Here is a 21,005-nt window from a genome sequence, read left to right as displayed (position 1 = left end):
CCCCATTGAGGGTGGCAGGCGGTGGCCTATACGAGACATGGGTGATAACGTTCAGTGGGTGAGGGCACCCGACGCCAGGCTTCCAAGCTAAGTGCACACCGAGTGCCCCTGGCCTCAGGGCAACCTGATGGGGACTCTGCACGCATGCCCTGTCCCAGGAGCAGGCAGCCCTCACCCCACCCAAAGCCTCAAGAGGGTCTCTGTGTCCAGCCCAGCAGCAGCACACTGCTGTGTCGGCGCTCGGCTCTGGGGCTGGCCCGGGCTCTCGGCCCGCTCACCAGCGAGGTCTTTGGTCACTCGCATGGGACAGCTATGCTGAATGAGAAGGACCTCGAACAGCTCATGACCTAAGTGACAGGAAAGGGTGGGCGGGAGACAGACAGATGGAATCAGGCTGTGGTCCCGAGTGGGTTTTTTGGGTTTTTTTAGATAAAACTCGCGACATAAAATCACTGGTTGTAAAGTGACCATCCAGCAGCATTTAGAACGTTCACATCATCATGCTGCCACCCCCTCTGCCCAGTTCCAGAACACGCCCATGACCCCACAGATGACCCCGCACCCATCAGCTGTCACCGCCTTCCCTCCCTCTGCTAGCACCCAGGGATCCGCTCTTTGCCGTTCTGGGGTCTGGCTGCCTCCACGGAGCGTGGGGCTTTGAGGTCTGGCCACAGTGCAGCTGCCTGGGGGGGAAGTCAGTGCCCGGCAGGGCCTCTGGGCGGGGCCGTCGGGGAACCAGGGGCTCTGCCTCATTTCTGTCCTCCGCGCCAACGTTCTGGCACCCTGATCCCTACTGCCACGCATCCCCCCGGGTCCACATCTCCCGCACTGAGGGTCTGAGGGTCCTCGGCCTTCCTGCTGCAGGTCTCAGGCCCCAGCCTTCCTCCTCCAGCCTCAGGCCCCTCCTTCCCCCTCCCCACAGCTGCTCCCAGCATCAGCACCACCCAGAGGGCTTGTTGAATCAGGACTGGGCCCTGGAGCCTGGGTGAGGCCCGAGAATTTGCCTTTCTAACGAGTACCCAGGTGATGCCCCTGGGGCTGCTCTCCCGCCCTGGGCACCAGGAGCCTCACCTGCAGGTGCTGCCCGCCTCTAACTCAGGTCTGGCCAGGCCCTGGCAAAGCGGGGCCTGTGTGAGGCACAGCCGAGAGCAGGCTTGTCTGCCCGACACCCAGAGGACAGCACAGGGCGGGGACCCGGTTTCTCGAAGGCAGGCTCCGCTGCCCATGCTTATGATGAACTGAGGTCCCATAGATTTATTGTGAAAGGCTCCTGTGGGCCATCCTATCACACTTCTCTGCAACAAATGCCAATCGAAACTAACATCTAGGGAGTTCTGTGAACATCAGGCCCTCAGTGTTCAATAGTTTCTTTTAGATTTTCCTGGATTTTCCCTTAAGTTAATCTTAGTACAAAATGCACATATTATAATTATATTTTTGAAAAATATGTAAAACCACAGTAGGCTTTTTTTTTTTTTAAAAATGCATCTCTTGCTCAGATGGATGTCTGGGATTTTCTGTGCTTCACTTATTGCTTCTCTGGTAGCTCAGTTGGTAAAGAATCCTCCTGCAATGCAGGAGACCCCAGTTAGATTCCTAGGTCGGGAAGATCCCCTGGAGGAGGGTATGGCAACCCACTCCAGTATGCTTGCCTGGAGAATCCCCATGGACAGAGTAGCCTGGCAGGCTATAGTCCACGGGGTCGCAAAGAGTTGGACATGACTGAGTGACTAACCACAGCGGCAGGATCAAACAAGGCTTGATGGGCATTAACACTGAATTGATGACATTGCCTCAGGCCTCTCAGAAGCCCAGGTAGTGTCTCATGAGAATTGGAGTTGACACTTCATTGCTGTCAGTTTGGTCGGAATCAGATCAGTACACAGTGGGGCTGGATGGATACGTGCGGTGGCGGCAGGTGACGGCAGGGGAAGCTGTGTCTGAGCAGCAAAGGACTGGCTGAGGGCCTGCTCTGTGACCCGTCACCCAAACTTAGAGGCTCTAAGACCTGTCTGTCTCTGAGGGTCAGGATCCTGCGGCCGCTCGGCCGGGTGATCCCGCTTGGTCGGGCCCTCCATGGGGCTGGTGTCAAGGTGTCCTCTGGGTTCCACCATTGGAGGGTCCATGCCCATAAGGGCTGGCCTCATCCTGCTGATCATCAGCTGGGTGCCCTGCCGTGTGGCCTCTTCAACGGGGTGGCCTGGATTATTTTACCTGGCAGCTGGGCTCTGAGAGGGAGTAGGGATAGGAAGAGAGAGGGAGAGAATGGGTCTACCCCCTGAACCTCCAGGCCTGTACCCCAGGGCCACCTGCACTGATTTGGGGATCTTGGCTGCCTCCTCCAAGGGGCCCTGCATGGCCTTGGCACACTCCTCACCTTTGCCCCGCAGACAGCTGCCCACTGGCCCCGGGGCCCACACCATGCAGGGGTTGGGCTGGGCTCTGTGAGAGGGGACAGCTTGGGTACAGGAAGGTCCTTCTTAGGGGCTGGGGGGAAGGGAGACTGGCCGGGCCTCTGGGGTCACAGGCTGGGACCTGTGGAGGGACAGGAGGCAGTGGCCAGAGGCGGCTCTGGGGCCTGGGTGATGGTGCGCTCCCTTGCCTGGTGTGCAGCTGCCAGCCTGGTGTGTGGTCCCCCGGGTGGCCTGGCACTCACCATCCTCGATCTGTCCTGGCTCCTGGGTGGCGGGCAGCTGGGGGAGACATGAAGACATGTCCTCCGTGCTCTTCCCACCGTGAGCCCCTGCCACGCTCCTGCCCACCCCACTCAAGGCTCCCCTCCGACTGATAGTCAGGACACTTCCCCACTCCACCGGGCGCTACCAAGAGCCTTGTTCTCTTTCCTTGTGCTGATGGGGAGCAAGTCTGTGAAGTGTCCCTGACGGAACTCGCTGGGTCAGAGGTGTGGCTGTTCCCATGGAAGGCAGGGGTTCCCTGGGCCAGGACGGCAGCACCGGCTGGCCCACCTTCCTGGCTGGAGCAGGTGGGCCCTACCCACCAGTGGGCACCTTTGAATGGAGCTGAGAGAAGACAGATTCAAGGAGGAGCCCGGGACGAGGGGCAGAGATGCAACCAAGAGCTTGTACTCCGCAGGACCCCGGGGGTGGAGACCCTGAACTTGATCGTGTCCTCTCCCCTCCCAGCCCACACCCCAAACTAGCAAGTACCCTGGTGATAGGATGTGGGGAGGCATCTCAAGGCGGGGTCCTCTGCAGGCCCCACCATGCTAGCTGTCCTGGGTCAGCAGAGCCAGAGCCAGGCTCAGTCCCCTGCCTTCCAGGTTACAGTGCGATCAGAGGCAGGGCCTCAGTCCAGTCAACCCTGGGAAGGGCGCTTGCCCAGCACGGACTGGATGTGGAGGGCCAGGCTGGGAGCGTGGCACTGCTGCCTGACTCCCCTTGGATGCAGCCCAATGCCTCCGGCCTCTCACACAGAGCTCCTGGGCGCCCAGGACAGGAGCACCCCACACCCCCACCCCACCCCCAGTGCACCTCTGCTCCATGGCCCGCGTAGCCCTTCAGCTCTGGAGGGGCTCCTTTGCCCTTTGGTGCCCGGGTCAGGGGACCCAAGGCAGGTCCTGGGCCCCTACTACTGGGAAGGGCCTGGAGAGCCGGGACCATGTGCCCACTCGGCCCAGCCAGGTCTGGGAGCAGGAAGTCCGTCTGCAGGGGAGGGCCTGTCTGAGCTTAGAGAGAGGAGGCCGGGGGCTGGCCCTGGGTTGAGGAGGCAGGGACAGGACAGGGCAGGAATCCATGGGTGGCGTGGCTGCCCTTCACGTGTGGGCCATGTTTTCCGGCAAATCTCCCAGTGCGGGGAAGCACAAGGATGAAACGTGTGGGTTCTGAGGACCTGGGTCGCGCCCTACACCTGACGTGTGGGCCAGAAGCCCTCTGTTTAGACAGCAAGTCTTAAAAGATGCTTACTCCTTGGAAGGAAAGTTATGACCAACCTAGATAGCATATTAAAAAGCAGAGACATTACTTTGCTAACAAAGGCCCGTCTAGTCAAGGCTATGGTTTATCCAGTGGTCATGTGTGGATGTCAGAGTTGGACTATAAAGAAAGCTGAGTGCCGAAGAATTGATGCTTTTGAACTGTGGTGTTGGAGAAGACTCTTGAGAGTCCCTTGGACTGCAAGGAGATCCAACCAGTCCATCCTAAACGAGATCAGTCCTGGGTGTTCCTTGGAAGGATTGATGTTCAAGCTGAAACTCCAATACTTTGGCCACCTGATGCGAAGAGCTGACTCATTGGAAAAGACCCTGATGCTGGGAAAGATTGAGGGCAGGAGGAGAAGGGGATGACAGAGGATGAGATGGTTGGATGGAATCACCAACTCAATGGACATGGGTTTGGGTGGACTCCGGGAGTTGGTGATGGACAAGGAGGCCTGGCGTGCTGTGGTTCATGGGGTCGCAAAGAGATGGACACAACTGAGCGACTGAACTGAACTGAACCACACAGAGAGAATCCTGGGGGGCAGAGCCGCTCCACCCTGAGGAAGGACCCTGAGGTCTACCTTTTGCTAGGGAGCCAGAATGGCAGCTGGGAGGCCCCGGGGCCAAGGCCTCAGAGAATTCCCTGAAGTTCAATCTCCCAGATCCATCTGTTTGTTCCTGGTAATTGCATGTCTCTGGCCCAGGGTAGGGGCTGGGCACAGACCCCCAGCTCATCTGCTTTGCACCAACTCCGGGAGGCAGGGCCGCAGCCCTGCTGAGGTACAGGCCAAGAAATGGAGCTCAGTGAAGTCAGGGGTGTGTCCCCAGCCCTCGCCCAGGAGTGCAGGTCCAGAGCCCTGAAGGAGGAAGTGTCAGACAGCCTCACCCTGGGGGAGGCAGCCTTCAAGGGAGCACCCTGACCCTCTGCCTCTCTGCCCTGGAGGGGGGCCACCTGGGGCCCCGGCTCATGCAGACCCGCTGCCCCAGCATCCCAGTCACCTGAGGGGGCCCGGCCCTGGGCACGAGGGAGGCTCCTGTCCTGGTCTCCTTAGGGAAGGGGTACGGGGATGGCCTCAACGATCTGGCGGCTCACGTGTCAGCTCGTTGCTGGCTGAGAGCAGACAGCAGAGAGGCTTCAGTTCACACCAGGGGTCCCAGCTGCCGTGCACAAGGTGGTCCTTGGAAAGCAGGACCTTGGAAGACGTTCGCTTCCTTCTCTTTGTCAGCAGAACGTGATGAAGCTTCAACAGTGAGCCAATCTTTACTTGTGTGATACACACAGCAGAGTTACTTTTAAAGGCTTGTGTCCAAGAGCCGTAACGTATTTACTGGGAGTGATGGACCACAACCGTCCAGACGGCTGCGGGAGGTCCCCACCAACCGCACCCTCGAAGCTGTCAGCGGGAATAAACTTGTAAAAGCTCCTCGGCCTCTGTCACTGTTATCCTAACAAATCACACAAGTAAGACGTGAGCACGTGCTTTCAATCAAGGAGGGGCTGCGTCTGCGGCACGGGAAGTACCTGTGCTTTGAACTTGGCTGTAACTTCAGAATTCCACCGGAGAAAAAGCAGCTACTCAAGTCACAATTTGACCAACATCTTTCTCGTGATGAGTTAACACGTCTGGGTGTGTGAGGACGATTAACATGGAGCCAGCATCCCCCACAGAAAGCATGGCTCCGTGGAGACAAACATCAGTTATCATGCTGCTGATTTGGTTCCTGGAACTGAGGAAAGGACTAAGGCCATCCATGCGTTTTATTTTAAATAAGGATGTAACGTGTCTCTTCTGTAATGATGGTTTTGTGGGCCGAGTTGTGTCCCTGAGACTCATCGGTTGGAGCCCTAACCCCTGGAGTATCAGAGCTTGTGGTTGTTTTGGGAGGTGGTTCTGGTTATATGTGTTAGTCGCTTCAGTCATGTCCGACTCTTTGCGACCCCATGGACTGTAGCTCACCAGGCTCCTTTGCCCATGGAATTTCCCAGGCAAGAATACTTGAGTAGGTTGCCATTTCCTCCTCCAGGGGATCTTCCTGACCCAGGGATCAAACTCAGGTCTCCTGCATTGCAGGGGAAGATTCTTTACCATCTGAGCCACCAGGGTTACAGGTCTCATCGGCCCTGATCCGATGAGACTTAGGATAAGAGATTAGGACCCAGACATACTCAAAGGAAACCCCAGGAGGACCATAGGAGGACGGCCGGGGCCCTCAGCGTTGCCATAGCCCAGCGCCTGGATGGTAGCTGAAGTGGGGTGGTCCTCCATCAGCGTTTACAGAGCACGTGAATGATGGGTGATTCAGGGGGTCATCAGGGGCTCTGCTGGAAAGCACCCCATGCTGAGGCATTTCAGGGGAAACCCAGGGGGTCTTGTGACAGGAAGTCCTCTGCCAGCCGCCAACCTCTGTGACCTCCATCACAGAGGTGCACATTCCACTTGCTGAGCCCCTCCTGGGCGCTGGGGGTGGGAGCCAAGGAGCCAGAACTTGGGGAGAAAAAGCTCAAGGTCTGTGCTGAGAGGCGGGAGCAGAAAGGGGAGAGTGAGGGGAGGGAGGGGAGAGGAAGAAGCCCATGGTGAACTCTCCAGCGGGGAGGAGGAGCCTTGCAGGAACCTGCACCCCAGATCGAGGGTTCCCAGGCACCAGCTTTGAGAACTGCTTTCCTGGAGCCTCCCTTGGCAGATAGAGTGAATGGCCCTTAGAGGGGGAGGTGGTGGGGCTAGGAGGGAGGGGACCCTTAAGAACGTGGGCGGAGGAGAGAAGGAGGGGCTGGACACCCAGGGGCTGCAGTGACCATGAATGTGACCCCAGGTGCAGTGCAAAGGGGCAGGCATGGGGTGGGGTGGACTGAGGTCGCTCAGCTGAGGGAGAAGGGGGTTGTAGAGAGCCCCTGGGAGAGCACATGATCTCTGAGCACGGGGCCCCCCACCCAGGAAAGAGGCTGAAGACAGGGTGGCGCTGGTGGTAGTAATGGTGAGACCACATGCACTCTGACGCCCCCACTGAAGCAGGCTGGGTCATGACCCTGACCATCTCGCGGACCAGGCAGAGGACATCCATGCCCATCTAGCCAAGAGGACTGAGAAAATCTTGCCAAAAAATTGCCAAAGAAAATCTCGATGCAGGGTTAAGAATCCACAAACACCACTAACTCCATTTCTACTGAAGCCAAAAAAACTGCCTTCACTGCTCATAGAACCTCACTGTCACTGCCCTAAGCCCGTTTAACCTTGAGCACACAGTGCCCCAGGGCCAGCGTCCGCACAGCCCGCTTCCTGGAGGCATGGCTTTAAAACTGTCACCAGCGGTAACACTTACATCTTCCCGAGGCCTGGGCGAGGGGAGAACCGGGCAGTCCTGCACCTCAGGACCCTCGAGGTTTCTTCTTTCTTGAAGAAACAAAACCCTCGAGATTTATGTACTGCAAGATGGAGAGGAAAGGTGGCCAACAAAGACGGTGCATTTTGTGCCTTATCAAGTGTCATCAAAATGGAGGAAAAACAAAAAAATATCATCAGGTAGCAGGGACAGGACACCAACACAGAGGCCGAAAACCCTGATCTGGGGCCAGTCTGGGGCCAACTGCCCATCAGGCAAGTGGTCAGTGGATGGTTGCCCAGAACCCCAAGCTTTCTTCTCCCTGGATAGGTCCTTCTGGAGGCCTCCCCCAAATGACTTCCCTCCCCAGGTGCCCAGATACCCCCGTCCCCAGGTGCCCAGATACCCAGGTGCTCAGATCCCCAGATGGCCAGGCCCCATGGCAGGGAGGGTGGGACTCCTGCTCTTCAGGTGCCCGGGACACCCAGCCCAGGGAGGCTCTGAGCTGTACCTCTGAGGGTGGCTGGGGCCCCGACAGGGTGCAGGCTGGGGCCCAGATTGGCCCTGTCCCTGAAGATGCCCCTCCACGTGTGGGTGGCAGATCATGCCCAACTCCATCCAGCTTTGGGGTGCCCCGGCTAACGTTGATAGGGAGCAAATGAGTCTTGCTGGTCTCCCCAGAGCCTGGCCTGTTGCACCCACCCCTGAGTTTGTGTGGACCAAGCAGAGGGAGGAGGCCTGCGGGGTCCCCGGGTGCAGGGCAGGAGGTGGAGGTGCTGCCTCCCTCCAGTACTGGGGTGACTCACATCAAACAGTGGGGCCTTTGTTCCAGCCGCTCTGCGTGTGCGCGCGCGGGGCTTTCTTGCTCCTCATCGGCCGCTAATTACAGCTCTGCCTGCTCCCGCCCCCACCCTGGCCTTTGAAGTGGGCGCCGCTGCCCCCCCAAGGCCTCGCACCCCTAATTGCAGCCCCCCTCCAGGCCCTGCTGCTGGCTGCTAAGTTTTTCTTGGTCTTTTCAGCAGGTTGTTGGGAGAAATTACAGTGCAGCTCCAAGCAGAAGGTAAAACCTATGCTTTTATCGGGTTTAGATTAATGTGGGTTAATCTGTAAAGAATTTTAAAAACATGCTTTGTGTGGCAAGGATGGGCTCAGCCTGGAGGTGGGGACTGATGCCCCTCGCCAGCTGGAAATGACAGACCTGGTGAACCGGGGAGAGGAAGAAGCCTGGTGCCGCGGGTCCTATATGGGCAGACATGCCGAGGTTCCCTGTGTCCCTGTCCTGTCTGGAGCACAGCAGCCCTGGAAGTGGCACAAAGCAGAAGCCCTGACTGCTTGGCCACTTTTCTGTCTGCTTCCTTTTTATATATGGTTAATAAGACTAACTCGAATGATTAAACTAATGCAGCTTGTGGTATTTGAAATGAGCCAAGAGCATGCTGGCGCGGGGAGAGGTAGGCTCATTCTCCCTTCTTACCCATCCCCAATCCCCTCCCCACATTTGGTCCCAACATAGCGAGTGGAGCCTTCAGAGATGGCTGTGTGCGTGCCGAGTCGCTTCATTCATGTCTGACTCTTTGTGACCCCATGGACTGTGACCCACCAGGCTCCTCTGCCCACCAGATTCTCCAGGCAAGACTACTGGAGTGGGCTGCCGTGCCCTTCTGCAGGGGATCTTCCCAACCCAGGGATCGAACGCAGGTCTCTCACGTCTCCCGCATTGGCAGGCAGGTTCTTTGCCACTGAGCCGCCTGGGAAGCCCCAAAGATGGCTGCTCCAGCAGGAAATATGCTGCTAGAAAAAAATTACTCGGGATTGGGGCAGCGGGTTGTGGTGTCAGAAACTCAGCAGCTGCTCTGGGCGGCCTCCTGGCGACAGCCTCCTGCCTGCCCTTCTCCTGGAAGGGTCCTCCCTTGGTTGGGCCCACATTTCCAGCAAACTTGGCCCAGAACCTTCAAAGGAAAACTGCCAGGGCCTCCTTGAACCACAGATGTGACACTGAGTGGCACTGAGCCCTTGGACAGGGTTTGTCTGGGCGGGGTCTGTACCAGAGTCTCTTAGAGGCTCATGGGGTGCTGTTAGAGCGCAGGACGGTATATGGAACAGTAAGCAGGTGCCTAAAGTGTGCTGTAACCACCTTGGGGAATAGAGGTGCCCACTGAAAAAAGACCCCACCATCTGGACACACATTAATACATCACATTGAAATTCCCTGCAATGGTGGTTTCTAGACTTAAACTGTAATGTAGGAGACTCTTCCCCCACTAAAGTGACATGACCCAGAATTCCAGGTTATAAGCATAATAAAATCAGTCCATATGCACAGAAGTCAGCATACAGTATCCTCACCTCTCAGCTCCTCTTCTTCTTCCCTTTCCTCTCCTTCTGCTCTGCTCTCCACCCTCGGATGTGTCTTGAAGATAAGTTTAGAAGTACTCCTTTAGATGAGGTAGTCAGAGTCCTTCAGAGAAATTGAACCATGGTGGAGGACAGGCTCAAATATCTCCTTTTTGTGACTCTGACCCCAAGTCCCCAGAGGGAGAGCCCTCCTGCAGGCTCTCCTGGCACTTCTGTCGTCAGGCTGGAATCTGCGTGGGGCCGTCTGGTGTGTGGAAGAAGGGACCAGCCAGGGGGGCATCAAACTCTGTGAGCGTTGGTGGAGTGAGCTGCCGGGAGGGCTTCAGGGAACCTGGAGCGGTTGGGTTTTTTCTGTAATTTATTTATTTGTTTGGCTGTGTCTGGTCTTAGTTGTGGCACACGGGATCTTTCATTGCGGTGTGTGGCTTCTCTCTAGTTGTGGTGTGCAGGCTCTAGAGCGCAGGCTCAGCAGTTGTTTCATGGAGCTTAGTTGCTCCACCTCACGTGGGATCTTAGTTCCCAGACCAGGGACCAAACCGAGTCCTCTGCATTGGAAGGCAGATTCTTGACCACTGGACCATCAGGGCAGTCCCTGATTACGCATTTTTGAATGCTAAGATGCAAGGCTGAGCCCTACAAGGCATGGTCTGGGTGCTGGAACTTGAGACGTCATTCAAAGGGTCGCCTGAACGAGTGACTGAACCCCAAAAAGTGGCTCCTGCAGGGGCGCTTCCCCAGAGGGGTCAGTCAGGCCAGGGAGACACAGGGGGCAAGCAGGAGTGCTGGGGAGCAGCCCACCTGGAACAGCCCCTGGGAGGAGGAGGCACCCCCTGGACATGGCATGTGTGCGGACAGGTGAAACTGCAGCTGGGTGCTGGGCAGGGCTGGACCCCTGGCCTGAAGGGCACACCCTGGATGTTCTCTTTATCCCAGGAGCCATGGAGGGAGAGCAGCCAGGCCAGGGCTGGGTTCCGCAGCGGCCATTATGGGCGGGTGCGGGGGGTCCTGAGGGGGCAGGAGACAGCTGGGCAGTGGCACTGTGGGACAAGGGTGGCTGGCCAGGAAGGCGGGGGGCGGGGGGCAGCAGTGTTTGTGGGTAAACTCAGTGGGGCTTCCTGAGGGAGGTGCCAAGGAAGAATTCCGGGGTACTGGCCTACACCCAGGATGGAGCCGGCTCTGAGTGGGCAGCATTGGAACAGTGCCTTTGAGATGCTGGTTGGGGGTGTTGGGTGGGTAAGGATTTCAGGTGAGCTACTGCAAATACAGCCTGATGCTCAGCACAGAGGTACAGGCTGTGCCTTCTGCGTCCAGGGGCTGCCTGAGAGGAGAGGGATGTGAGGAAGAAAGCAAGTGCTCCAAGTGAGCCTCTGGGTGGAACTTCCAGTGAATTAGGGGAAAACGTAGCACAAGTGTGCTTTACCCCAGGAATGCAAGGATCATTCAGCGTTAGGAGGAGATCTTGTGATTAATTCCACTGAAAATGTAAGATAGAAAATACATGAAATCACATCAATTGAGGTGCAACAGCATTTGAGAAAATGCAGCAGCCCTTCCTCCTCTAAGTAAAAGAAAAGAAAAATTCTTTAATATGATGATGTTTGCAAGCCCCGCTGAGGTTCCCACTGAACTCAGGGGCAAGAAAAGCCTGCTATTGTCATGGTTGCAAACATTTTCTGAAGGTTCTGGCTCATATACCATAAAATAAGAAGGCACGGTGCACATATTAAAACAGAAGGGCCAGCATCACTTTCATCTGGAGACAGTGTTTGTCTGAAAAACAAGAGATGCTGGAATCACTTAGTAGGGACTTCCGGGCAGTCCAGTGGTAAAGACTTTATGCCTCTAGTACACTCTCGTGCTTCTGATGCAGAGGGTGTGAGTTCAATTGCTGGCTGGGCGACAAGAATCTGCATGCCTCAGTGCACAGCCAAAAAATAAATAAAAATAAAAAATAAAACAACCTCCCAAGTTTTCTACTTTCATAAGGAAAAAAAAAGAGTTAATTTAAGGTTGCTAGATAACTGTACAAAAATGAATAAATTTTCCTAATACTAGCAATAACCAAATGATGATAAAATCATGAATAAATATAGAATATTTACAGAAATAACTTTACAGAATAAATGCAGGACCTCTACAGTCAAAACTATACTTTTAATTCAAGGTTGGAATAAACAGAGAGATATACATATCCCTGGGTGGGAAGACTTCATGTCATAAAAATGCCCTGTATTCTAAGATTAATCTATAAACTTACTGCCATTCTAATAGGTATTCCTGTAATGCTTTTTGCTCATTTGTTCAAATTTCATTTGGAAGGCAGAGGTAAGAACCAATCATTTTTAAGTTCATGGGGGAAAATACGTAAGAACTGCTAATGCATTCCTGGAAAGGGAAAACTAGTGTGTATATCCTTTATCTGTATGTATGAACACTTACTATAAATGCTGTTGTCAAAATAATACTCTGGTAAGGGAAAGAGAGAAAGAGATTAATACAGCAGAGATCAGGGGAATGGATCCGAGTGCACAGAGAAGCCTCTGTGTGTGTGTCTATGTATGAGTTGCTCAGTTGTGTCTGACTCTTTGCAACCCCATGGACTATAGCCCACCAGGCTCCTCTGTTAATGGAATTCTCCAGGCCAAAATACTGCAGTGGGTTGCCATTCCCTTCTCCAGGGGATCTTCCGCACCCAGGGATCAAATCTGAGTCTCCTGTGTTGCAGGTGGATTCTTTACCACCTGAGTCACCAGGGAAGCCCCATAGAGAAGCCTGATCCATCATAAATGCGATGTTTCAAAATGGTGGGAAAGGAGAGGGGTTTAATACTGATGCATGCAGAACAGCTTCTTGGGAGCAGAGTTCAACTCGTAGCAGTCCAAATATTCTGGACCACAGACCAGACGGAAAAGAGAGCTACACATACACAAATCGAAAAGTCCTGTAAGACCCAAACGTCTTGAGGAAAATGTTACTAAATAAAAAATTTAAATACCTGGCAAAAGACAAAGCATCAAAAAGTATTCCCCCCAACAGCATCAAAAAAGAAGTGATAGGGAGAAAATATACGTAGTGAGCCTTTAGCAGGCCTTTAGAAGTCCTACTTTCCAAAGAATGCTTCTTGGGATGAGAAAAGCAAACTCATGGGTTTCCCTGGTGGCTCAGTGATTAAGAGTCCACCTGCCAGTAGAGGGGACATGAGTTCGATTCCTAGTCTGGGAAGATCCCACATGCTGGGCAGGGTGACTAAGTGCGTGCACCACAACTACTGAGCCTGGGCTGTGCAGCCCGTGAGCCACAGCTGCTGAAGCCCTTGTGCGTTAGCGTCTGTGGTCCGCAAGAGAAGCTGCCGCAGTGAGAAGCCTGTGCACTGCAACTAGAGAAAAGCCTGGACAGCAATGGAGACCCAACACAGCCCAAAGTAAATACATAAATAAAATTACATAAAAGAACAGAAGCAAACTCTAGGACGCCCCTGGCAGTCCAGTCGTTGAGAGTCCGCCTGCCAATGCCGGGGACACAGGTTCCATCCCTGCTCTGGGAAGATCCCACATGCTGAAGAGCGGCTAAGCCCGGGTGCTACAGCCACGGAGCCCGTACTCCACATCAGCAGAAGCCGTCACCGCAGTGAGAAGCTTGAGTCCCGCAACTAGGCAGTTACCCACCCACTCACCACAACTAAGGGAAAGCCCTCCCAGCAATGAAGATCCCACACAGTCAAAAGTAAATACAATTTTAAAAATTGAAAAAAATAATAAAAGCAAACTCCTATTCAATAACCTAAAGAGACCTCTTATCAAACCACTTTTTAAATGGAATCCTACCTTGCATTTGCTGGAAACGGTGGCCTCATGTGCTTCTTTCCAGCTGAGTCCAAGATTGACGGGCGCACGGCTGGGTGTCAGGGGGGAGCCCAGCCCTGGCAGGGGGCCTGGCCCAGGAGCAGATAGTGTAGGGTCGGCTCTGCTCCCTGTGCAAGTGTGCCAGATCCTCCCAAGTCCATTTAGACTTGCCATCACATGCTGAGTGTTCTCTTATGTTCTCAGAGATCTTTGCAAACATCCTTAGAACAGCGGTCATTAAATACCAAAACATGGTGTATTCCTGAGGTGTGTGTGTGTGTCTTTAAATTATTAAAAGCCATCAAGGTTAAACAGTCTGCATAATGGACAGGTGAGTTTAATAGAAAAATCGGGGGATTCGGTGATATGCTCTTGTAACACGAAGTTGTCATTTCAAATCCCCCTTTATCTGTCACCACTCCCAGCTTTTCCTGGAGAAAGCATCAGCCATGGTTGGGATACAAGCCTCTCTTCCAAGCTGAACAGCCCCAAAGAGAAGTGGACAAGGGAGAGGGGAGGTCAGCTGGGATCAGAGTTAGGCTGGATGTGTTTGGGGACACTCTTGGGAGGTTTTATATGCTTTCACTTGGAGGCAGTTAGGCAACCCGAGTGGGCAGGCATTCCCAGGAGAGAAATTCCAATCATGAACCATTCTGGCAGGTTTTGAACAACCGCAAAGCAGGGTCCTGCTGTTTTTTGCACATGCTTGTGTCTAGTGGGTTCTTGGGACACGTCCCTGTGACTTTAGTGCCTGTGATGTGAGAAAAAGTGATTGCCACGGCACAAGAGGCTGGGGAAACCTGGGATAGAAGACTGTGAGGCTTTCTGTGTTGCCGAAGCCTCAGAGGCTTCCACTCATGGGTGCCTGCATGTCCCCAGGGAGGGCGCTCGTCCCTCTGCACTTGCTGCGCCCCTCAAAGCTCGCGTGCTTGATACACGTTGCAGAAATGCTGCTTCCTGTGAACTAAGCCCACCACGTATCTTGGGTCCCTGCTGTGCAGGGCTGACTAGGCACCTTGGACAGAAGGAGACAATTCATTGCATCCATGTGAATTTGCTCAGGATCTCATAGGACCCAATATGGAGAAGGACCTGCTGAGCTTTCTCTGGGTTTGGGGCTCCCGGTCCTGTGACAGGGCAGGTTTAAGAGGGGGCTTGTGGGATTTCCTTAGGAGACAGGAATTCCTGTGATTAGGACGTAAACCACCTGTACGTGGACAGACAGACGGAGAAACAGACGGAGGGACAGTCTCTGGAGTCACAGGGGCTATGTTGTGGGAAGCGCCTTTGGCATGGGCTTCCCAGGTGGCACTAGTGGTAAAGAGCCCGTCTGCCAATGCAGGAGACACAAGAGACGTGGGTTCGATCCCTGGGTTGGGAAGATCCCCTGGAGGAGTACATGGCAACACACTCCAGTATTCTTGCCTGGAGAATCCCATGAACAGATGAGCCTGGCAGGCGATAGTCCATGGGGTTGCAAAGAGTCCGACATGACTGAAGCGACTTAGCATGCCTTTGGCATATTCTTTCTCCGCTTTCCTCTTCCTCTCTCTCTTTCCCTCCCTCTCTCTGACTCTGTTTCTCTCTCTATGCCTATGTCTCTCTCTCTCTCTGTCCTTCCCGCCCCTCCCTCCAAGCCCTGAACCCAGGCTCTGTTTGCCCCCACAAGTAGCTTCTGTGTCAGACTGGCAGCCGCCCACACCTCGGAGCTGGGGCTTCCCAGGGAGAGCTTGGGGTTCACAACCAGAACGCTGCCTCCTAAACAAGGAAAAGGTGCCTTTGGGGGCCTGGGAACTCTCTCCCCTCCCCAGTCTGTCCTTGCACACTCTCGGAGGGATTTCAGAAAGTATAATCATGCTTAGATCACGCTTAGTAACTGTCCCGCCTGGAGCAGGTTCGCAGGTCGACTGTGGTTCGGGGAGGTCAGAGCCCAGAGACCATGAGGAGAGGAACCACCGCCTTGCCCCTCCCCCAGGACGCTCCTGTCTCCTCATTAGCTGTTCCCTTGAATGACTGACTTCCCTCCGGAGGGAAATTCCTGAAACCCAGCAGTTGACAAACCCACACACCCTCGGAAGGCTGGGCACCAGATAAAAGCCCTCGCGGGAGCCGGCCTCCTGGACGGCCACTGCAGGCACGGGGACCGCCCGCCGGCTGCTGCCTCCTTCCAGCGGTGGCCGACCTCAGTCCTGGGCTCGGAGTCCGCACCAGGGGACACAGGTCCTGGGAGTTTTCTGGTTCGCTCTCAGCCCTCCCGGATGATCTATTTCTGTCTTTCCTTTGGGAAAAACGCGCTTTGCCAATGACTAATCGCAGACCCACCGAGATGCTGTCGGCAGGGCAGGACCCCCGCCCGGGGCGGAAATGAGGCGATAGAGCTGTCTGCAGCCCGACGTGCCAGCAGCACCTGCGCCGGCCCCAGGGATGCGGCCGCCACAGTGACTGCCGGGCCGAGGTCGCTGCGAGGGCCGAGCCAGGTGCTCACGGAGCCAGTGGCTGCCTCCCCGACGCGGGCGTGTGCGGAGCCGCTGGATGGAGCTTGGGACCCGGGCCCCTCATGTCTGCCCTGCTGACTCTGTGTGTCGTGCTCCTGCCCCTGGCGACCCCAGGCCGCGGGGCCCGGCAATGGGAGCCCTGCACTGGTAGGTGGGGGGCGCGGGTGGGGGTGGGGCGGGCTGGGGGTCAGGAGGGGAGCGGGCAGGCCGAGTTCAGGTCACCGTGCGGAGATGGCTGTGGGAACTGCACCACTGGGACGGGAGGAGGCAGAGATTAAAGGGAGCAGCAAGCCGGCGCTCACAATAGCAATGCCAGCAGGGTGGGGACTCCTTTCAAAGACCTCGCCGCCCCCACCTGAGGCCCTTCACAGGTACCTACCTGCTGGGCTTCCCGAGAAGGCCTTACACCTGCCAGAGGAATGAAGCCCGGCAGCTGGCAGGTCCGTCACCTGCCCCGGACAGAGAACCCAAGGCTGCACTCTTAGCTCAATGCAGTCTTGGTGGCCGCGTCCCTAGAGATGCAGAATGCGTGATGACAGCCCCTAGGGCACCGACCGCCCACCCCCACCAAGCGAGAGCGGAGTTACAGGGGGAGATTCCACCCCTCCTCCTTAGAAAGGGCGCCTTGACCTGTCAGTGACCATGACCTCATCATGCCTTTCTGAAGTTTCTACCGAGAGACTATTGATCAAACCTAACGCTGTAAAACAGAGTAACAGGGAGACGAGACCTGGAAGCCAGAAGCCAGGCTTCGGGAAGGGGAGTGAGTGATGGTGGGGGCCATTATGGAGGGTGGTGGTTTGGCCGGCTGTCGTCGAGGGCAGGATGGCACTGGGATGGCTTGTGTGAGGCTCTGGGTTTACTTTCAAGTATCTGGTCCTGGGCTCCTGGAACCCTCCCTAGTCCCTGAATGTTGTGGCACTTTGCTCTGATGGCACTTGGCTCCCAGTGATGGCACCATGGCCCATGATGTCCCCCCCCCAACCCCCGCAGCATCCCAGTGTTTGGAACGCTGACCTTATGGGGGGGTCCATAAAGGTTCTCAGGCCCCCATTCCTCCAGGGAACAGCCAGATCGTGCAGGTGAAGAGGAGCAGCCGTGGAGTTGGGGTGTCAGGAAGGACTGAAGCCTGGGCCTCCGAGGCCCCAGGCCCCTGCACCTGCCACAGTCAAAGCCTCAGGATGCGTGATTTGCAAACCACATACAGGCCAAGCCCACCTGTAACCCTGAATCCCCGGCTTAGAGCATGGGGGACAGACTTGCATGCAGGTCTAGGGTGCAGGGATGAAGCATCCGAGCCTGTTGTCCTGAGCACTCCGTATCTCCCTGGTGGGTGAGTCACAGACGTGTGTCTTCATGTTCCCTTCAGCGCTGGGAACAGAATCAACCTGCATAGTAATAATAAAGGTTATTTATAAAGCCCGCCCCCTCTCCCCTGAAGGCATGTTGCAGATAGTTAAAAGATGACCCAGTTATAAATACCTCAAACCAGGGAGGAAAGATAAAAGTCAGGTAAATAATACTGAGCTGAATTTGGAACGCTCCCAGGACAGTCGATAATGGCCAGTCAGGACTCAAATAGTCACTTTGATGGAGTTTGGTTTGGAAAAGCACAGGAGTTTACACCGCAGGGTTTGTGTGGGGTTTGGGTTTCACTTTCCCTTGGCCTTTGTTCCTGGGTCTGTGCCTGGGAAGTGCTGGGGCCTTGACTGCAACCCTGTGACCCTGGGTTTTGAAGTCCTCTGCCCCTCCACCCCGTCCAAGCCTGTGACTCGGAAAGAGCAGCCTCTTACGGGAGGTGGGGTGGCCAGATTTGCCGATGGGGAAATTGAGGTCACATCTCTGCCCAGAGCCTAGTGGGCAGACCCTCTGATAAGGGCAGGAGCCTGGGGCTGGTCCTGCTGCACAGGGGCATCCGAGGACAAGTGAAGTCTTATAGAGCCTCAGTCAAGATGGAAAAAAAGACCTTAGCAGGTGGTCAGCATGACCAAGGCTGTGGAGGGCAGGGAGTAGGGGCAGGCTGGGAGACCGGCTGCAGCTGCTGGAGCAGCTTCAGGGTGGGAGGATGAGGCGGGTCTGCAGGGGCTCTGGGCGCACATGGGGTGTGTGGGACGAGCTCCCCTGGGATGAGTGGGTCAGGCAGGATTTGGGGCCTCCCTGACCCCAGAGTCAGCCTGGGTTTTCTGATGCCTAGACCCCTCCCCTGCTCCCCCAGTGGGGCCAGCTGCCCTTGGACAGAGGGTGAACCATGACTGTAAGACTCTACCAGCTCCCACACCAAGTCCACAATTCTGGGGGGCGTGATGAGTGTAGTGCCAGGAAAGTGGCTGGGTGTGTCCTGCAGGGTTAGCGGCTTGGTGGCCTGAATTCTAGACCAGTGCTCTCGGTCAAGGAGTGACCGGCAGCTGTGGCCAAAGAGCCTGCTGTCCACCTGTAACTCAGCCCATCCCCACCCAGTGTCGTCTCCACGTGGACAGGAAAGGTGGAGGGGTTCAGTGGGAGCCATAATGGGGACAGCTGGACCCCAAGGCTGGGTCACTGGTGGGTGTAGGGGGCGGAGCAGAGAGAAGGGGGTGGGAGTTGTCTAGGGGCTGTGGGATGTCAGAACAGCATCCCCTGTAATCCCGGGAGTAGTCAGAGGTGGCTCCTCGCCTAGGACTCAGGGCGGTGCTGAGGTGTGGGTACCTGGTGGATCTGGCATCCGCAGCACCCCCTCCCTCCTTCACTTGCTCGACACCCCTGCCAGGGAGATGCTGTGCCCCAGGCTGGGAGCTGGCACACCGGCACACCGCAGCCCTGCCCGGCACATGGACAAGGGTGTCGGCAGACGTGGGGGACCCCAGGGCAGGCTGTGGGTGCGATCAGACCTGGTATCTGGGGTGGGGCGCATCCCTGGGGCTAGAGGCAGTGCCCAGGAGAGGTGGGGCACAGGTTTGCGTTATAAAAGCTAGCTGGGGTGTGGAAGCTGCAGGGCAGCGGGCAGGCAGACAGCTCAGTGAAGGGCATCTGGGGGTAGCAGGAAGCCCTCCCTACCCCACTTCTGGCAGCTCCCAGGAACTCTCCCACCCTGACTTTTGAGCTCCTTTAATGAAAACGCTGCAGGAAGTGAGCTGGGGAATCCTGGCACCGGGTGAGGCCCGCAGGCAGGTTCCTGGGAGTCAGTGTGGGCACAACACCCCCTGCTGGGCTCATGCGGCAAGGCCAGCTTATCAGTTGGCAGTCTGGGAGCTGCAGCTTGCTTCAGGTCAGGGGACCTCTGTCCATGTGGGTGTGGCCCCCACCCCACCCCACCCCACCCTCTGGTCCTGTGGCCACCAGGCTGCTTGGGAATAGCCCCAGCTCCAGGCCGGCGCCCGGCTCAGGAGCAGCCTTCTGAGCCCCACAGTCCAGGTGACCCCGGGAGCCGGCACGTGGGGCCACTCTGCACGTGCCACAGGGAGGGGAAGCCCCCTGGCGCAGTTGTGAGGGGACCCAGGCTGAAAGATCCACCTCACCTGCTTGACAGTGTTGCAGGGCTGTGGGGTGGCTTGCAGGTGGGGACAGACTGTCAGGCTGACACCCATTTCCTTTTAAAACATTCTCAACCATTAAGCTAGGACACTGCACAGAAATTAGAAAACAAAGCTTACTCATTTTTGCAATGGAACCTCATACACAAAGGGGCTCCCCTGATGGCTGAGTGGGTAAAGAATCTGCTTGCAATGCAGGAGACACCGGAGACACAGGTTGGCTTCCGTGGAGGACGGCATGGCAACCCATTCCAGTATTCTTGCCTGAAAAATCCCATGGACAAGAGCCTGGTGGGCTACAGTCCATGAGGTCACAAAGAGTCGGACACGGCTGAGCCACTAAGTATGAACATAGCAACAACATACACTATATGCTGCTTCTACGGTTTTGATTTTTAAGAGTAAATAACGGATTTCCAGGAGGCCTTTTTCCAGGGCAAAATCTAAGAAGCCACCATTCTGAGTTTTGGGGTTTGGGTTTTGTTTCCAGCTGGAGCCCTGCCCTCCCCACCTGCCTCATCTCCCCCTCCCCCCCTGCCCTGTGCTCCTGGGTGTTCTCTGAGCTCCAGGCTTAGAGAGGACCTCTGTGTGGGTGTCGGGTAGGGTGCTCTCCCTGTCCTGAGAGTCTGGGGAGTGCCAGGCCCTCTGCGTCCTAACCCCACATTTCCGCCTGAAGGGGGCGGGGCGGTACGCGGCTCCCGCCAGAGCACTGTCAGCCATGCCCACGTGCTCCTACTCCCCCAGCTCTGCTCACAAAGCCTGCAAACCGGTCCTTGCGGTGGGTCTCGGTCCTGGGAGCGGCTGGGACACGGGGTAGGGGACCCCTGTGTTAGCCGCTCACTTTTCATGCTGCCCCCAGGTCGGGGTACTGCACTTTAGGGAATTTGTGGGGGTCTCCGGCAAATCCAATATAATGAGCGTCTCTAGCAAAGTCAGGGGTACTTACTCGCCGCTGGGAGGAGGGCGAGGGAAAGGAGAATGCCCCCACAACTCCCTCGACGGTTACCGCGGGATGGGTTTGCAGCCCAGCCAGCGAGCCCCTCCGCAGCAGCCTCGGGTAATGGAAGGGGGAGGGGAGGCGACCTCAAAGGCCAGAGCTGCCCACCTTTGGGCCCTGCGGGGCAGGGTGGGGGCCCCCGCGCCGGCCTTGGCGTCGCACCTGCAGGCCTGCCTGGACCGCAGGACATGAGTGGACCAAGGGGGTCATCTGATGTCGAGGGGAAGGCAGGTGCGCGCCTGCATGTGAGTGTGCGTAAGTGTGTGAATACATATGGGCATTAGTGTGTGAGTGTGTGTGCACCTCCGCACTGCTGGGAAGAACCCAGAGCACAGCCACCTGGAGGTGAAGTTTGGTTGTGGTTTTGGCTCGCGCAGTTCCTGTGGTTTCTGCAGTGGCCTGGCAGTGCGCGAAACCAAGGGAGACTAGATGCGCTTCCAGGCCACCAACGCTGCAGCTCCACAGCCCCACCTGGCGCAGGTGGGCTGGACGGGGGCGCTGGGCTGGGGCTCAGTGTCAGTGGTGTCCAGACTCAGGTGCAGACTCCTGGGG

At 56.2% G+C, this 21,005-nt stretch overlaps 1 protein-coding gene across 1 annotated transcript in view; it reads left to right on the top strand.

Moving 5' to 3' along the window:
* The first annotated feature begins 15,529 nt into the window (after positions 1–15,529).
* The window catches only part of TSPEAR (thrombospondin type laminin G domain and EAR repeats), a 193,374-nt gene continuing 187,898 nt past the window's right edge, over positions 15,530–21,005 (top strand). Inside the window, exon 1 of the mRNA XM_006060803.4 lies at positions 15,530–16,094. Coding sequence (XP_006060865.3) covers positions 16,010–16,094 — 85 coding nt within the window. The 5' untranslated portion in view covers positions 15,530–16,009. The remainder of the gene's footprint in view (positions 16,095–21,005) is intronic.

Source organism: Bubalus bubalis, chromosome 1, assembly GCF_019923935.1.
Source record: "Bubalus bubalis isolate 160015118507 breed Murrah chromosome 1, NDDB_SH_1, whole genome shotgun sequence".
Lineage (NCBI taxonomy): Eukaryota > Metazoa > Chordata > Mammalia > Artiodactyla > Bovidae > Bubalus > Bubalus bubalis.
This window is presented reverse-complemented; position numbering and strand designations above follow the sequence as displayed.